Below are 18,280 nucleotides of genomic sequence, written 5' to 3'. Positions count from 1 at the left end.
TGCGATTTCACATCAAGGTGCAATGTGAAAGTGAACCAACTCGATGATTGAAGGAAATTCATTCGAGTTCAGTTTGCATTGCATTTTTTTCACTTAAAGGCATTTGAACTGAACAAATTACAAACATTTTCAAATTTTCAATTATTTGACACTTTACAATGTGAATAATGTTAATAACCAATTGCTAACGGTAAATAATGATCCTGAGAACATTCGTTACTTTAAGTTGCACTGTACTTATGCTTTGACACTTGAGCATTGTTAATTGGGTCCTCACCCACACACTGCACACTCTTCACTTTATGGTATCATCACCTTCCAGATATCAACCAGCACACTTCGATTAGGGTGCCCGTATTGAATATCCGGGTTGGGGTGTGTCAGTTAAAGAAAAACAAGAACACAAAACCACTTTACAAAAATGATTCATCTGGGTGTAACGTACAAGGTAGAGCACAATTTACAAACTCACAAAAAACTACCAACTGATAAGTTATATACCTGATGGAATTTCAACCGGGGCATACCCATCGGAACCGACATTGCAGTAGGTAGACCGCAACTAAACCAACGTCCCGTTAACCGGGCACAACTCCTTCCTTGGCCTTAAAAAATATGCCATTGCGACGGCGACATAGATTATTGGAAGTAAACAAAATTACACTTTGGCAGCTACATTTTCCACCTACAATCTAAGAATGGTTCTTAGTGTATCACAAAGATTTTGAATAGTCTGTTGTTCCTGAGTTGCTTGCATTTCTTGGAGCGCCATATCTTCATAGCACCTGAAAGCAAATGAAACCTCTCGAGTAAATAACAAGCAATGCAAGCAAGGGCTGCAGCATGCAGGACATGCTTGCCGCAGCAGAGATGATGTGGTATGCTCACATATTACACACAAAACACAACCATTTTCTTTTAATTTTTTAACGAGCCAAAGTAAAAGTTCGATAAATATAATTTTGTTGACGTACATCTTGTGGTAGGCTAATGCTTGTGCCAGATTCATTAGAGTTGGACTTGTAAAGAGCCTTTTGTAAACACTTGGAGGGAGGGGCATCTGCAGCGCACCAATAGATCAAAAATGCTTAGAGAGAGAGAGAGAGAGGGAGGGAATGCAGAGAGAGAGAGAGAGAGAGAGAGAGAGAGAGATTTGACCTCGTTTTGCCCTCTTCGTCCCTTCTTAGACTGTCCATCACCAGTAAAAAGCTCCTGTAGTGCCTCCATGGCTACAGTTCCACTTTTATCCTGATGCATGTCTCCAAGAACATTGTCTGATAAGAGAGCAATGGGGGATATATCGGTTGCCCTCAAAAATGGTATAGGCACTGTGTTACCAGCTGCATATATGGACCAAAGCTGCCATGAACATGAAAATAAGCAATTATATACCAATGTTGAGCCTGTTAACGCATTTTTAGGAAGGGCAGGTTTTTAAGTCAAAGGTTGGGACAGTTTTCGATTAGTGAGGGAATTAGAGATGCCCCTTGAGGGAGAAGAAATGAGGAAGGCATGTCCGACTGTGATAGGGACCTATCCAAGCATAGACCTCAGGACGAATATTACCTTATCTTGCATTGCAAAAGCTTTCCGGCTAACAGTTTCATTCTTCACTGTGCCACTGCTTATACTGCTTGGACCTCCAACCTGGACTTGAGATATGCCTTTTGTCTTTAGGCTCTGCTCAGATGCACGTAGGGTGTTTACAACTGGAATGCTGGTTTGGGTAATACCACTTGAATTTTCCTCCCTGATAGAAACATCATCATAAATTCAGAGCACTCTTGTGGAACTATAGCTTATCTTTTGACTAGGAAATTGATATTACATAAACCAATCTTATCAACCTTGAAAGGGGTGGGGGGGGGGGGGGGGGGGGTGGTGTGTGCGGCGGTGTGGTGGGAATCTAAAAACAATATTTCTAAATAAAATTCACGAATAATAAGTGAGGGCAGTACCTGGGTTCGGGCAATTTGCCTCCTGCGCCAGTATTGGAAGAGCCTTCAGGAAGTCCAGGAGCAGGTGAAGGTTCTTTGGCACTAAAACTCTCTACCTCGCTAGGGATCTCATCTCTTTCATCCCCCTCATGAATAATAAAAGTGCCAAAGTTACCTGTTAAAACATAGGTTTCACATACATCAGATGGATTGTATCCTACCCAAAGAGCAATAGATTGTCAAATAAAGGAGTTAACAATTAAGTGCCAGCAGAATCATTTCACTAGGATACATTCAACCAACAATCCCACAATTTCGAACATCAAGTGATGTCATGTCCCTCAGGGCGAGAGAGAGAGAGCACTAAATGATGTCACTATCAGTAATAGCTACACCATTCTGCCCTTGAAAGTTTGATACTGCGACAACATAAGGTCAGGCCCACAGGTGAGTTTATCACCAGATTTCATACAATTGAAAAAGAAATAACAATAAACGTGTAAAGGAAAAAAATCAATGGAATAACTAGTACATCCCTTCTCAGAATTCAATATCCAAGCATAAATTAGACCCTTCGAATTAAAGTTCCCAAAGATAAGTATCTATCATTTACGCACACCAAGAAGTCAATCACAAGCATACCTTCCCCAGCCATTCCCACATCACCAGATATGTGCTGCTTCCTCAATGTGCTACCTGAAGATACTTCATTTTCCCCTTGAAGTGGCCTTGAAGGGACAGTATCTCCATAATCCTCATTGACTTTGGGAGCTTCAATTGTCTGTTTCAAGTTATAAACAACATTTAAGATGAGAGTGATTTGACATGAGTTGCACAAGGAGAGACAAAATGAGAATTCATACATTGTCCCGTTCAGGTGGAGCAATAATTTGTGCTTGCAAAGCCATTGAAGCTCTTGCTTGCCTTGCCTTTTCAATCTTTGCCAACATTGCAGAGGGACCACATTTGCATTTTTCAATGAACTTGTGCTGCATTTAAATAAAATATTAATAAAGATACAAAATATCCAAGATTATGAGCACTTGGCAAAGATGAAGATATGTTTATTTTCTTTCAATATTATAGGTATCCAAATCTGCTTCAAGGTAAATATAATTATTCCAACATCAAAGTTTCTGTATAAATTATTGCTTTAAGTGATTCTTTCACTAAAGAATTTGATTTTGAAGAAAAATAGTTTATTATGACATAAAAGATTTTAAACAGAGGTTCTTCTTCATAATCCCATTTTGTGAATATAACATATTGTCACTGACTAGCAGTACCTTCAGCATCTCAGATGCAGTAGGGCGTAGACGAGGTTCTTTAGTTAGGCACTTTGCCACAAAATCATGAAACACAAGAGACCTGCAAATGAAAGCAGTACTATTTGAGCACAATGCTGCACAATAAAAAGCAAAAAACAATGGAATTATACATAAGAAAAGGTTAGAACTATTGTGCACATAATAATTTGCACCGGTAAGAATTTATATCAGAACTCTTTTAAGGTTTGATGAGAGCTTCGATAGTTCTATTGCAACTCCTCTCAAAAGAAGAACAGACTAAACTCAAATCGGATAAGTCCCGGGCAAAGAATCACATTCAAAGCAGTGGTTATAGTAATAAAGAATTTTCAGTTGAGCGCAAATCCCATAACAATAAAATCATAAAACCTACACTGCTTTAAGATACAGCATAAAGTTATTTAAAATTGTCATACAGGCTACTGTCCTCAATAATGTTAGAGAAAGACCAGATATACAAAAGTATGAAAACGGACCATTTTTCTTTATCCTCAAGCATCGGGGCTGGCTCAAGGGATATCATGAATAAAACCTATAATAGACAATCAATAAGTTACTTATCCCCTCAACAAACAATAACTAGAAGGGAAAAAAAAGGAGGAATTTTTTTTAACAAATTAACATTCAACCACACAACCATTGAGCCATGAACACACATCACATCACAGGATCCCTACTTATGCTTGGTTACAACAATTTTGCTACTTGTGTGTATCAGGGGCCATCTACAAGGCATAGTTCTCTTGAAACATCCAATTTTTTTTACAAGCAATAATAGGGAGGGGGGAATCAAGATCAGTAACTTAGGTGCAGGGGTGCATACTCTTAAGCAATTCAGCTACAAGCCCCTTGAGAAACATAAAATCTTTACTAATGCTATCTCTTAACCTATTGTCAACAAAAGCAATGAAGGAAAGATTATGCAACATAGAAAGTGACATCTGTGTTCCAATTGAACGTGCAACCTTGGTAGAAACTGAGATGAAAAATATGTAATTTAACTTTCGAGTAATTAGAAACTAAAAAGTTAAAGTACTAACCCTCATTGGATGCACCGAAGATCTTGGAGGGAGGCCCTGAAAATAATTACAAGGAGAATATGACAATGATCAATGATCATTACCATGAATTGCATGATCTCGTGAAGAAATATGAGTAATTAATTGATGCTAAGACAAACAACTATTTCATCATGGGAGCTAATAATACCAGTGTTCTCTACATAGGATACAATAGTCATAAATCCCATTTCAGTTTTGAAAAGAACATGCTGAACATATATTACCTCTGCCATTTCAATTGCAGAAACACCAAGAGCCCATACATCCACCTGGAATTATACCAAGAAGTCAGTCTTGATAAGGGCAGCACACATAGAAGAAACAAGCAAGACAAAGGAAATAAAATTGTGTAGAGTAGAAATGAATCACATGATACCTTTCCATCATAACGACTTTCCTGAATAACTTCTGGAGCCATCCAATGTGGAGTGCCAATGAACTGAGAATAAAATAAATAAAACTTTCATGTATCAAGCACAAACAGAGTATCACCAAAAAAGCCAAGGTGTGTAACCGTCCATCCTATAAAGCCATGATATGTTAGTAATTGTCAAGTCCAGGGAATCGGATTCCCTTGATTATTACTTTTAAAAGTCCCAGAAAGATACCCGCTATTAAAAAAGGGAAAACAATAAGCATTTGGCCTTTACAGCAAATTAATATTACTTTTAAAAGTCCCGGAATGATACCCAGTATTTGAAGAAAAAAAAAAAACAATAAGCATTTGACTTTAGAGCAAACTACTAGCAATTTCTGAACCCATAAGGGAAAATTTTGGGAAAACAAATTAAGTCAAATTAAACAGAATTATGCAGCAGCTATTACATACATCTTATCAAAATGATTAACATACCGTGTTGCGCTTTGACATGGTTCTTGTAAGTTGAGCTGCAACACCAAAATCACCTGCCAACATTGTCATACACCAAAGTTGAGTTAGAGTGTTGTTAAAAGTACAAGAAAAATGAACTTCACAAGAAAAATTAAAACAGAACAGAATAGTACAGAACATACTCCATTTCCATTGTCAACTTGGAATGTTGAAAAATTAATTAAAGGGAAAAAGCCGCTTGGCACTTTTTTTATGATGCAATAATGCCACTAAGGTTTTGAAGGATTACAAAAGAGTATGAACATCATCAGCTGTGAAAGAACTGCTTAACTTGGATGTAAAGAACATCCAAAACTTTAATGAGATAGTACTGCATATAAATGAATGATAATTGCACTCACCCAACTTGACATCTCCTTGTTCAGTTAACAGAATATTACCACCCTTAATATCTCTGTGGACCTTGAAAATCGAGTGCAGATAAGCAAGGCCCTGTACAAAACAAATATTGTTCAAATACAGCAAACACTTCACACTGAAAAATATAAACTGAATAGAAAATGAATGTATGTAAAGCGGCATCATGACAAAATTTTTGAGATAGTTCACTTTACTTTCACATATGGAATTGAGAGAACATATATGAAGCATTTTGTAGGCACTTCATGAAAAAATTTAGGCATAAAAAATCAGGGGAGAACCCCTTAATGAGATGCAATTGTTTGCTTTGAACTCGACTATCCAATCAAAATTGATCTTACCTTCAACGCCTCCCTACAAATGAAGGCTATTTGATACTCCTCCAGAGCATCCTCGGTAACATTCATCAAGTCGACAACACTGCCACCACCACAGTACTCCATCACAATCTAACAAGACACAACAACAGAGCAGTCTACAGTCTCAGAACTTGCACTAACCTACTTACAACCCAAAAAAACAAAAAAAACAATAACAGCTTCGTCATTTAGCAATTTCACCAGTAATCAAAGCAAATGCCTTTCATTACCCAAAGATACTCTTCTCCTTGGTAGCTCCCCAGGTACCGAACGACATTCGGATGATTACATTGTTGCAGCATCTCAATTTCACCGCATATTTCTTCATACCCCTCCTCCTAAAACCAATCAAAACAAAAATTCAAACTGAAATCAAGCACAAATCAAATGCACGAAAAACCGATAAGAAGATAACCAAAACATACCCCTTGAGACAATGAAATAACTTTGATGGCCACCAGCTCCGACGTCTTAATATCCCTAGCTTTATAAACCGCGCCATAAGACCCCTTCCCTGCCATTCAATTCACTCAGTTAAATTTCACAGAAAATTAAACAGAAGTCAATGCAGGAGCAGCTGAAATGCATAGAAGTTGAAAGTACAAGAAACCCACCAAGCTCATTGAGCAGGTCGTACTTCACAGTTGGGTCTTCTCTGGTAATGCTATCGGGTATTGAACTCGACGACATTTTAGTAGTTTGGCGATACTCTTCGCCCTGCGACGACCCACTGCCCCTCCTCTGCTTCCCAAAGCCTGACTCCGACGAGGCCTGCATGCTTGCCACTGCCCTACTCATCGTCGAACCAACGCCGCTGCTTGTCCTCCTCACCACGGTCCCGCTGACAGACTCTCTCTCACTCGACGGCCTCACCACAAAGGTCGAGAACCCATCGCCGTCTCCGCCATCGTCGAAAGACGCCCGCTTGAAGTCGCGCGACCTCCTCGTGGCCCGATTCCGATCGGGCTTGACGATCATTGTGCCAAAATCGCCGCCATTTTCGTCTTCCTCCTCGTCATCGAAGTAATCGATGGGGGCTCCGCCGCCGAAGTCCTTGGGGAGGCGTTTGAGGAGCGGAGGAAGAGAGGCGTCGTCGTCTTCGTCTTCGTCGGCATTACCCTTGTAGACCATTGTGGCGTAGAGGTCGGTTTCCGGGTCGGAGCTCTTGGGTTTGCTCCGACGATCGGATTCGGAGTTGGAGCCATCGTCGTCATGGATGACTACGGTTGAGTAATCGGGTTTGGGTGGAATTTTCCGGGTCCGGCGGGTGGTGGGGGTCGGATCCATTTCAGGATTGGGAGTGAGAGAGAGAGAGAGGGAGATAGAAGGAGAGAGTGTGTTAGCAGTTGGAGAACGCCATAGCTCGGAGTGGATGCAAACCAGTGGGAACCAGCTGTTGAGCACGATGACGTAGTTTTTGGGCTCTTGGGCTCATTAGTGTTTCCAATTTGGGCCCAAAGTAATTTGTTTTTAAACGAAATTAAATACCCATGTTTTTGTAACGGGGCTTGCTACCCATCCCCGTAGGCACCACACCAAGTTTATTTTATCACAACAAGTACGGACAATGCTTTGTGTCACTTCATGTGTACATTTCACTGTCCACTTAATCACATTTTTACCGTAAAAATTTTATAATCAGAACAATTTACTTTTTAATAGATATTAAAAAATTATTGCTACATAAATCAATTAGTAGAAAATTATTTAGTTTTTGGTTGTTGAAAGTTTAGGGAGAGGGTTCACTTAGTATTATAGTCTAGTGGTATTCTTTTTAATTTGTAAGTGAGGTTTTAGATGAGATTCTCGCAAAAGGCGAAGTTGAACCACATTATTATAGCAAGTATATTGTAAGGTTTAGCCCATTTCCCCAAACCCTTAGTGTAGATACTATCATTCGTTTGAAAAAAAAAAAAAAAAAAAAAATTGAGGGAGAGGGGAGTCTACCCCATCTTAGGACCAAGGAATATGGCATATCACAAGCCTCTTTGAGGACTTACATGGAGGGTCTTAGCTCTTCTTTTGGTTTTTACAGATCGACGATAATGAATGCCGATAGCCGCTTAGTACTACAATCTAGTGGTATTCCTCTTTACTTATAAGTGAAAGATGTTCGGTTCGATTATTGTCAAAGGCGAATTTGAACCACATTATTGATAGCCCATTGTGAGACTAAACCCACCCCCTCCCCCTTAGTGTAGATAATATTGTTTGTTAAAAAAAGAAGAATGATTGTCAATAGTGAGACTCGAAGAGATGGTTATCAATATGAACCAAAGATGGTTAGTATTACTAAGGGTAATTAATACTTTTTATTTGAATTTTTAGTTAGAATTATAAGAAGTTACTAAACGAACCATATACATATATCCATATACATATATATGAACCACTAACAATCTCTAGTTTTTACAAAGATGTCTTTAAATGATGAATATTAAAACATATTTTGACAATAAAACTGCATTAATTAGAATCGGGTTAGTAATATGTGTAACCTAATCAATGATATTATGATATCTTTATGATATTAAATAATTTCTCGTCACTACATGTGACGTGATGAGGAAATTTGAAAAGTTAAGAGTATGTTTGATATCCTATCCAAAAACTTTGATTCTTCATAAAAATAATTTTCAAATAACATCATTTAAAAACAGTTGTCTTTTAAGTCTCAAAATTTCAAAAATTTGTTTGGTTAAGTTTTTAAAAATAATTTTTTTTAGTTTGAATTCAAACTTCCTTGAACAAAAATTGGAGGAGAGAAAGAATTGGAAAAGAGAAAAGAGAGGAAATAGTTGGTGAGGAGAGAGAAAGACATGGAGAGGATGAGGAGAATAGGTAGAGAGCAAAAAATTACGATGAGAAGGTGAGAAGTGAGAAGAAAGAGAGTGTGATGAGAGAGATACAAGACAAAGGATGAGGAGAGAGAGTAGACAAGGTGTGGGGAGAGAAGAAAGAGAGGGTTGGGAGAGAAAGGATTAGGAAGGAGCAAAAGAAGATGTTTTAGGAAAGAGCAGAAAAACTCTAAAAACTCACCTTTAGTGTTTGTAAGAAATAACTTATGTTTTTAAGTTAACCTTTAATCCAATTTTAAAAAGAGTCATACCAAACAATAATTCAAAACCTAAAACTGAAAAAGTGTTTTTGAGTTAAAAAAATTGAACCGAAGTATGATACCAAATAAACCCTAATGTTCCCCACTATCACTCAAATTTACTGCTCGAACAAGATTTTAGCATAGCATCGTCGCTAAAAGAGATTTCGAGAGGGCTCGAACTGGCTATATTTCTAAAAACATGAAAAGAAAAAAGAAGGTAGCTAGCTGTCCTCAATTTTAGACGCAAAAGATTATCATCGGAACAAGTATAATACTGCATCTCCTTTACAAGATGAAAAGGAGTTGTGTCTATCTGCAGCCATGCTCCTCCCTCATATCAAGATATACATTCCTTCTCTATCTTCTAAAAAGGTAAAGGAATATGAATCTCACCCGATCCATACAACCAAATCAAAGCCATCGAATCAAACCTTTGCTTCTTTTTCTTCGATCTTCATGCATGCTGCTAGATTATGATTAATCACGTACACACCGACATAAACTTACTGCAACGAAGATGTCACCACACACATATGCCTAAAGTACGATAAGATGCAGAAACCATAAACCACTAGAACGCGAGAGGAACCTCATTCCTCTCAACGTCGTGGATCAGTCTTTGTTATGCGGGAATTGCCCCCCATACACCCTCCATCTCAAGTTGAGTTGGCCCGTCTGTTTTCGTATGGTCCTTCAACTATGTCAAAAATGTATCTTTCTCGTCTTTCGTTCTTTTCATTTCCCGTCTCAAGTTACTTTCTATTAAGCTGGTTTATAAAAGAATAATGCTACAACGACCAAAATTTTAAACCAAATAATGATACCAATAGATAATAAGTCCGTTAAATCATTACTTAAAGTAATAATTCAATTATCAACATTCATATTATTTGAGTTACAAAATTTGATTGGCTTTTTTTATTAGCATCTCACAATATGTTGAATGCACTCCTCATTAAAATTTAATATTAAATGACTTACATACCTAATATGTAATGACAATTTTGACCTTATAAGGTTTTAAAAAAAATAAAAATCCAAATTACTTTTCACATGTATATCCCAAGTTTATTTATCTTCTTCAACTCTCAAAACCACTCTCATCCTCCATTGTAGAATTAATGAAACTACATACATGTTAATTGAAAAAATTATTCTTGATGAATGAACCGTGAAATCAACGTTTCGGATACTTTACATGAAGTAAGACTTTGTATTTTCATTGTTTTAGTGATTTCAACAACATCGACATGCATATAACTGCGTTATAAATGATATCCATTAAAAACAAATATGATTGATGATGAGAATCACACACCTAATAAACCTTAGCCACATTAGATCACAAAGATCCCTTGATTTTAAAAGCAACGTAACAACCTAATCTCTTCTTCTAATTCAAGGATTCAATACCTAAATCTATTCCCATGATTCGATTAAAGGAAAAGAAGAGGAATCATCATCATCAGTCCTAATATTTATTTAATCCCCATTACCCAGTGCCACTGCTCCTACTCCATATAAAGCTCTACACTTCTATAGTTGCCATATTTTTTTTGGAATTTTATCTTTCTCATCTTCCTCATCCCCTGTTGCTAAAATCATCTCCCTCATCTACTGGTATTGATTACCCACAGCCTTCCACCTCTTTCCATGAAGGGATAGAGAAACATGAAGGGATAAACACATGCAAATAATCAAACAATTGTTGGCACCACTCCAATATAAAAATTAAAAAAATTTCGAAGTCACACCAGCTTCAACTTCACGTCGAAGGTACTATTGGATGACCTTATGTACCGAAGGTACTATTGGATGCCCTTATGTATTTGCACCTAAGATTTGAAAAGTGTGGGGTGTACGTAGAAAATGTAAGGTATATGTTAAGAGTGTAGAGTGTGAGGGTATTATAGGAAAGTAAACAATGTGTATTAAGATAAATTTTAATTAAAAAAGAAAATGTAGGATATATTAAGTATGTAAGATATATTCATCAATACGTAGAATTTCAATATAATAAGTCAATTTCATTTAGAAATTTAATCTCTCAACCATTAACCTTTCAAAAAAAAAAAAAATTTTAATTGGCTCGTGTGGGTCGAACTTTTCCTCATCGGCCAAGTTAACATTCTTCCTAATCAACTTAGACAGTGAAGAACTTACAACTGAAAGCACAAGAAACAATATCAACTTTGCAAATTAGAATGAGCAGATATAAAATACAATAACTATATATAGAATCGGCAAAGTTGATATATTCCAAACAGTATTATACAGTCAGTAAGCTGCCCATGCATTACACAAACACGATTTAAATAACATAAACTACCAATACTTAACCAAAAGATAAACCCAAACTCGTTGTAGTTCATGACCTTCCCCAACTGTGGCAGCTAACATATCCAAAACTTGCACCTAATCATGATTTACTCCTTTAATTAAACTGGAGTCTACCCTAACTTGCTAAGCAAGCTAATTAAACCACGCAAGGGTTGGTTCAACAACTCAAAAAAGCTTCATCAAACAAACCTAGGAACCGCTCTGCAAACCAACGGGCTCTTCATCTCCATCGAAAGCTTCAAACATTCCGACAAGTCCACGTCACCATTCTCCGAACCAATCCAGTTAAAGTTCTGTAGCAGCTGAGCAAGCCAGAGCTGGACGGTGGCCAATCCCAACGCTTTCCCAGGACAAACCCTCCTTCCGGAACCGAAAGGCGCCAGCCTCAGATCAGTCCCCATGATGCTCACATCCTCCGCCATGAATCGCTCCGGATTAAACTTCTCCGGCTCAGTCCAGACCTTCGCGTCGTGTGTGATTGCCCACATGTTCACCATGGCCGAAGTTCCAGCCGGGACAAAGTTATCTCCCACGTAGACATCATGGATGGCAATGCGAGCCCAGGAGAGGAGAGGGCCCGGCGGGTGCACCCTCAGGCACTCCTTCACAATGGCTTGGAGGTAAGGCAGGTTGGCAATGTCGGAGCCCTGGACGGTTCTCGCGGAGCCCACCACGGCTTCGATTTCAGACTGAGCTTTGGACTGTATTTCTGGGTGCAACACCAGTCTTGCAAGAATCCATTCAAGTAGTATGGCAACCGTGTCGGTTCCTCTGAAAATCATCTCCTGTAATTTAAATATTTTAGATTCTAATTTCCAAAAATAAAGTGAAAATTGTGCAGCATTTCAGAAAAACATAACTAGAAAATTTTCACTACCGGCAGATTAATTAAACAATTAGAAGGTTTTTAAGCCACTTAAGTGTTGTTTAATTGTGATTAATCTTGCAGTAAATCGCTATTTAATATGATTAAATAGGCAATGAAAAAGTCCTTTAAGCCACTTCAATTGTTGTTTAATTGTCATTAATCATGCAGTAAAACGATATTTAATATGATTTTGTTGTCTGAATATTGTCGTTTTAGTGCAAATGGGGTATAATTTTTATTTAAAAACAATCTACTCGTGCATAATTCCTAAACAAAAAATAAATAGGGCAAGTAAAATAGTACTGAACTAACTAAAAATTAGAGTGATAAAAGTAAAAAAAAAAATAGTACCCAAAGCACAGCAATCATGTCAGAATCGCTGAGTTTGTCATCTTCCTCCAAATTAAGCAAAATATCAACAAAATCTCCAACCCTTTCCTTCTCAAAGCTGCCACCTTTCACTCTCTCAAGCCTATGTTCTTCGATGATTTTTCCAACAAAACCATTCACTTTCGAAACCAACTTTCTGCACCTCTTCCTTACGCCCTGCAAATCCAGCCAACTCAGAAACGGAAAATGGTTGCTCCAGTTGAACACCCCCAGCAGCTCATACCCTTCAGTCACCAGTTTCTCGAGCTCCAGCCCATCGCCACCTTTGTCGAACTCGTAGCACCGCCCAAAAACTGTCATCATAACGTTGTTCAGAGAACCGAAATGAAGCACCTTTTTCACCTGAACTTGGCCGTTCTTCAACATCAAACGCTTTAACTCCTCGACCATTTGCAGCCCCACTTCGCGTCGGAAAACCTCAGAGCCAGCGATTCTCTTTGGACTGAACAAATGGGTCGCTGCAATCCTCCTCAGATTCCTCCAGTACTCACCGTACGGCGCGAACCCCATCGCTCTGTTGAAGAGAAGCTCGTAGGCCGTCTCATTCACAGGACGGTTGGCGAAAGCTGTGCTGTTCAGCATCTCTTTCGCCGTTTCCGGTTGGCTGGCGATCACGAACCGGCTGAGACCGACGGAGAAAGACATCAAAGCCTCAGCCCTGAAGTTCCTGGCGAGCTTGGCAAGCACTCGGTGGCGAGCCGACCCAATGAAAACGGTGAGCGACCCAATGAGGGGGTAGCCAGGTGGACCCGGAATAGCCCGGAAAGCTCGATCCTTGCACAGCGCCCAGGCGAGGCCTCCGGGAGCGAAGCAGAAGGCGCAGACCGCCGTGAGAAGCACAAAACAGGCAAATGTCTCGAAACCCAGAACGGAGGAGTGAAGAATCGACCTAGGTATGAACATGAGGTGATTTTCGACAGACATTTTGATTAGAGTCTAGGGAGAGCGGTTTTTTTCAGAGTGGGAAAGTGGAAGACGAAGCAAGCACTGAAGACGAAGAAGGTGAAATGGGGGGCAATTTTATAGACAAAATTGGTGGGATGAGTTTAACCGTGGTAGAAAGATTACTGGACTGGGGTTAAAAGAGGACGGTCGGATCGACGAAGAATCAATTTCGATATCGTGGCTGTGTCCTGTCCATCCGATTGCGATTCGTGGAAATGGAGCCTGGGGAGGTCCCACGTCTTTGGAAACGCACTTTTGTTCTAGTTATTGTAACGAGAGGAGGAGGGGGTAACGGTTGGGGACACGTGTAAATATTAGAAAGTGAATTAAGAACAGTATTTATGTTGTGAATTAAGGACATGTCTAATTTGATTAAGGTATACGCGCTTAGTAGAATAACTGGCAACGTGACATCATTTTATTAACTGGACAAATTGTCTTATTAAAGTTTTTATTTATCTCGAAGGGGCAAGGAGAGTGAGATTGTTATGAAGAGGAAGGGCTGGTTCTCAGCGAGGTTGATTCGAACCTTGACATTATGGATTGTAACCATGTGTAGAAATCTTTGAAGTTACATGCGCCATCTCGTATTCATTAGATATATTATTATCGAGAGTATAGTAAAAAAACAGAACATTCCTATCACCAATTATTTTCATTTAAGAAAATGTTAAACACCTATCTATACATACGTTTAAGAATATTGAGTTTTGAAGTTAGAAGTGGAAGAGCCACACCACCTATATGCCAAAGGAGACACACAAAGAGTAGACCCCCCTTGCATCTTCATGGACTTAAAAACAATGAGTTTTCTTATGTGCATTTTGAGCAAACAGATAACGTGACATAATGCTTGTCCTCAAGGAGACCAGCCATGGTACATTTTTATTGCCAATTAACATCCTGGTCTACTTACGTAATGTTATATACAAAGATAAATTTGTATATTATATTATATTATTGAACTAAAATATCACGATAAAACTAAACATGTTTTATGTTATCGTTCTCGAGATGTTTTTAGGACCATGGACCAACTTGATATTTTGATGCATAAAAATGAGATCAAATGACCCTATAATCAATAGTTTTGATGGTGAGAGGACTGAGGAGGAACCAGTTGGATTTGTAAACCCTAATTACCCCAAAGGACAAAGGTCATGACTTTTTTTTTTTTGGAAACAGGGCATGACTTTTAAATTTATACGACAAAACTTATGACTTTTGGTCCATCTAGTTTGTTAGTTTATAATATGGACCACACTTGGGTACTAACAAGTCAGTACCCATTTTACACACCAATCTATATGGCCCGATAAAAATATAGGATAAGAATTGTCTGTCATTCCACTTCTGATGTTCTCTCGTGTTTTTTTGTTTGTGTGAATACGGTTAAATCACATCAATATTTTATATTATTATTTATTTTTATCTTATTATCTCTATAAAAAAAATATAAAATATTAACGTACTTTAACCGTGATTGCACAAAATAGGAGACCACGAAAGGACACCGAAGTGGAAGGACAGAGAATCCTTGTCCAAAAATATAACATATGTCATCTCCTTATTCTCTTCTATCTTTGCAACCAAACACAACCTCACCCTTAAAACTGTTACCAAACATAAATCTTTTTCGCCACTTCGTGTTCCTTCCGCTCGAACAAGTTGATGACGATACTCATAACCGGCCACCGCAGCCGGCGTCGAGTCCACGTTCACCACCAAGCGAGAAGCCCCAACTCGTCATCCTCACCGCCGCAGACGACGGTGGCATTCACTGCTGGGTGGAGTCGACGATTGGAGGAGTGTTTGTCAGTGGAGTCGACGGAGAAAGCTTCGTGCAACTAATAAACTCGTGTTTTTTTTCTGTCTCGAACTCCCACTTCTTGGATTTTATCATTTTGGTTTACATCTGCCATGGGAAGAAAATTATTATTCTGGTTTAGGTGGTTTGTCATGGTAGATCGGCCATGGTAAGAAAGGAACAAGAAAAGATGAATGCTTGGTTATTTGAGGCTGTTTGGTTAGAAATTTTTATGATTTTGGCCGGAATACGAAAGGTATACTATGTCTTTTTGCATAAGCGGTAGAAAATTTTATTTTTCAAATTATTAATATTTTAACACACATATTATATTATAACGTTTGTATAATAATACGTGATGTACCATCTTGTATACCAATCACACTTACAAATTTTTCGTTTGGTTACTAAGATTACAGGGGTGTGGGCCGTGTGGGAGAGAATTTCAAATGACAGATGTTGTATTCCTGTTGGACCACATAGCTTGGTGAGTAAAATGAGTACTACTGAGACTGTACCCAAGTAATATTGTTAGAATATTTCTTTCTCTTCTGGTCACAAACCAGAATGCAAAACGCTAGTTTGGTTTCAAGTGGTGACGTGTAAACGAAGGACAGAGAGCTCCATGCAAATGTATAAATGTTTTCGATTTGGTTTGATTTTTGAAGTGTTGAACAAGCAAAAGGCAGCAGATATTGCAGTCTGCAGCAAATGGCAGTAAGGCAGTTGCGCATGCTGTCTACCTCCAGCGCCAACACTAGTCTGTCCACAGTTTACTATATCGTGTTCGTAACTTACATAAAACGAGTTGATTATTACGGAGTATTTAAATTTAATAATGTATATTTTCTTTTAAATATTTTAGTTTATATTGAGAAAATGCAATGAATTTGAGCTCGAGAAGCCTATTTACCTGAATAATATGCATTGCTAATAATGTGCGATGAAATTTACATAATAATACATTATTAGAAAGGTTTTAAAAAAAAGTTAGGCGTTAGTTGGACGATGAGCTGGAACTTAGTGCCTAGGCGGTTAGGCAGGGTTTAGGTGAACGTGTAGACGGACTAGACGGATTTGAGTAAATCTATTATATTTCGTGTAAAAAATATCTACTTATACTTAAAATATATATACTTTCATCATAAACTACAAAATAGAACGACATACATATTATGAAGTATTAGAACATAATGAAAATATAGGGAACAAGAATATAATGTGTGTTCATTTAAGTATGCAACAAGTCTCTTACAATTTATTGAAAAAAATAAAATGTAAAATAAAAGTTATTTATTTTCTGTTTAAGTAAGTTTCAACCTAGGCGGGTGCCTAAGTGGGTCTTGATGGAATAGGCGGGTTCCTATGAGGTCTAAACGGGCACCTCAGCAAGTCTAGGCACTCTTTCTTAATTTTTAAATATCTAGACATTAATCGGAACGGTGACGAGTCTCCTAACACCTAAACGAAACATAAACGGTGCTAGACGAGGATTTTTAAAACAGTGATTATTAGTCTACACTTTGTCACGTGACGGTAAATCCGTCTATTTTCAACAGAGGAGGTGAGAAAGTAAATGAGTCATTGGAGTGATCAGTCAGTAAAACGATTTTCTGTGATTTTTCTGTCCCTCCTTTCTCTTTGAGTAGGGGGGAGTATGTACAATAGTTTTTCTGGTACCGTCCTGCTTTGTCAGGTCCCAGTAAACCAACGGCCTTCTCTTCTTCTCCAGCTGTCTCTCTCTCTCTCTCTCTCTCTCTCTCCCTCTCTCCCTCTCCCCCTCTCCATGCCTAATGTATTATTACTATTCCCTCAACAACCTTGGCATTTTTGGTCCGTTTGGGAATTTGGGGACTTTTAATTTCCTTAATTCCAATAAAATAAAAATAAATAGCTACCAAGTGCAGGTGCCTCTATTTTTTTTTTTTTTTTTTGGGTCGAGACTTGCTCTTGTCTTACGTCAATTAGATCAATTCCAACTCTTGAAATAAGTTTTAAATTTTTCCTTCTATTCTCTCATCATTTCTCTCTAACCCTTGTTCTAAAATTAGGTTAAGTGTTAAAACCTAAACAAAACTCAAATTCCCTCCAAAATTTAGCCCAAAATTAGTGGTAAAGCCCGCATGTGACAGTGGAAAACCTGATGCGAAGCCCAAACGCCCAAAAACCACTATCGGAAGCACCAAACGCACCAGCCCAGTACCAGCTGAACCCCACCCACGTGGGTATGTCCCCTTTTTGTCGGCCACAACAATGAGCTCAACGACTCTTTTTTCTGAACGATCCAGATTTATATTTGTTTTATATTTAGAAATTTCATTGAATCTAATATGATCAAATTTAAATCTATAATTAAAAAAAATTATTTAACTCAAAATTCACCCAAATTTAGTGATTTTTCAATATTTATCTGAATCTAAACATTTTAAAGTTAAAATGTTCATAAAATTAAATTAGGATAGTGTACATACTTTTTTTTTTTTAATTACTTAAAAAAAAATAGGCTAAGTTTATTCTTTAATAACTTCGGGCTAAAAAAATTAGGCAAGAAGAGTTAGAGCAGAAAAGCTGTTTTTGAGTTAAAACCTAAATTTTTTTAGACTCAAAATTTTAGGTTTTACTCCAAAATTGAAGATGATCTTATAATGTAACGCCAATTTCAATTTACCTCATGAAAAAGAATTGAACCGTTTTAATTTAGGGTTTTGAAGGAATTAAAAACAATTACTTATAGGTCGAGATAATTTGTTGTGCCCTTTATCATGTTGTTTATCTTTTGATTGGCCACGTGGTCAGAAACTTGTATGCATAATTTTATAAAATTGTCGAATCTAAAAAATCTTTCTCATTATTCGCGTCATGGTTCATGCCCGTGTTGGTGTTCGCGGTCACTTTTAAACAAGTTATTTCAAAA

General features: G+C 38.0%; 2 protein-coding genes across 2 annotated transcripts; both read right to left on the bottom strand.

Moving 5' to 3' along the window:
- Positions 1–412: 412 nt before the first annotated feature.
- Positions 413–7,292, bottom strand: SIK1 (Protein kinase superfamily protein). The gene is made up of 18 exons (XM_088682688.1): positions 6,531–7,292; positions 6,342–6,430; positions 6,147–6,254; positions 5,899–6,006; positions 5,539–5,629; positions 5,159–5,211; positions 4,682–4,744; positions 4,530–4,574; positions 4,285–4,320; positions 3,721–3,776; positions 3,224–3,305; positions 2,801–2,926; positions 2,580–2,718; positions 1,959–2,112; positions 1,567–1,750; positions 1,159–1,359; positions 975–1,060; positions 413–785 (listed from the first exon to the last, which is right to left on the bottom strand). The coding sequence occupies exons 1-18, from the start codon at positions 7,201–7,203 to the stop codon at positions 686–688; spliced, it is 2,394 nt and encodes a 797-aa protein (XP_088538814.1). The 5' UTR covers positions 7,204–7,292; the 3' UTR covers positions 413–685.
- A 3,937-nt stretch (positions 7,293–11,229) lies between these two features.
- Positions 11,230–13,603, bottom strand: LOC137736558 (cytochrome P450 78A5-like). The gene is made up of 2 exons (XM_068475810.2): positions 12,576–13,603; positions 11,230–12,141 (listed from the first exon to the last, which is right to left on the bottom strand). Exons 1-2 carry the CDS (start codon positions 13,536–13,538, stop codon positions 11,536–11,538), a joined length of 1,569 nt encoding a protein of 522 aa, XP_068331911.2. The 5' UTR covers positions 13,539–13,603; the 3' UTR covers positions 11,230–11,535.
- Between the last annotated feature and the right edge of the window lie 4,677 nt (positions 13,604–18,280).

The sequence above is a fragment of the Pyrus communis genome, chromosome 13 (assembly GCF_041283825.1).
Source record: "Pyrus communis isolate YQ-2024b chromosome 13, ASM4128382v1, whole genome shotgun sequence".
Taxonomy (NCBI): domain Eukaryota; kingdom Viridiplantae; phylum Streptophyta; class Magnoliopsida; order Rosales; family Rosaceae; genus Pyrus; species Pyrus communis.
Note: the sequence above shows the minus strand (reverse complement) of the source record. Positions and strands in the feature narration are given on the sequence as shown.

Bases quoted from the DNA above. Each gene is read 5' to 3' on its own strand.
- LOC137736558 (XM_068475810.2), bottom strand. From the start codon at position 13,538: ATGTCTGTCGAAAATCACCTCATGTTCATACCTAGGTCGATTCTTCAC. The intron at 12,142-12,575 runs GTACTATTTTTT...TTTAAATTACAG, and splicing joins ACATGATTGCTGTGCTTTGG to GAGATGATTTTCAGAGGAAC.
- SIK1 (XM_088682688.1), bottom strand. From the start codon at position 7,203: ATGGATCCGACCCCCACCACCCGCCGGACCCGGAAAATTCCACCCAAA. The intron at 5,212-5,538 runs GTGAGTGCAATT...CAATGTTGGCAG, and splicing joins ACAAGGAGATGTCAAGTTGG to GTGATTTTGGTGTTGCAGCT. The intron at 4,745-5,158 runs GTATGTTAATCA...TTTTATTCTCAG, and splicing joins CCATGTCAAAGCGCAACACG to TTCATTGGCACTCCACATTG.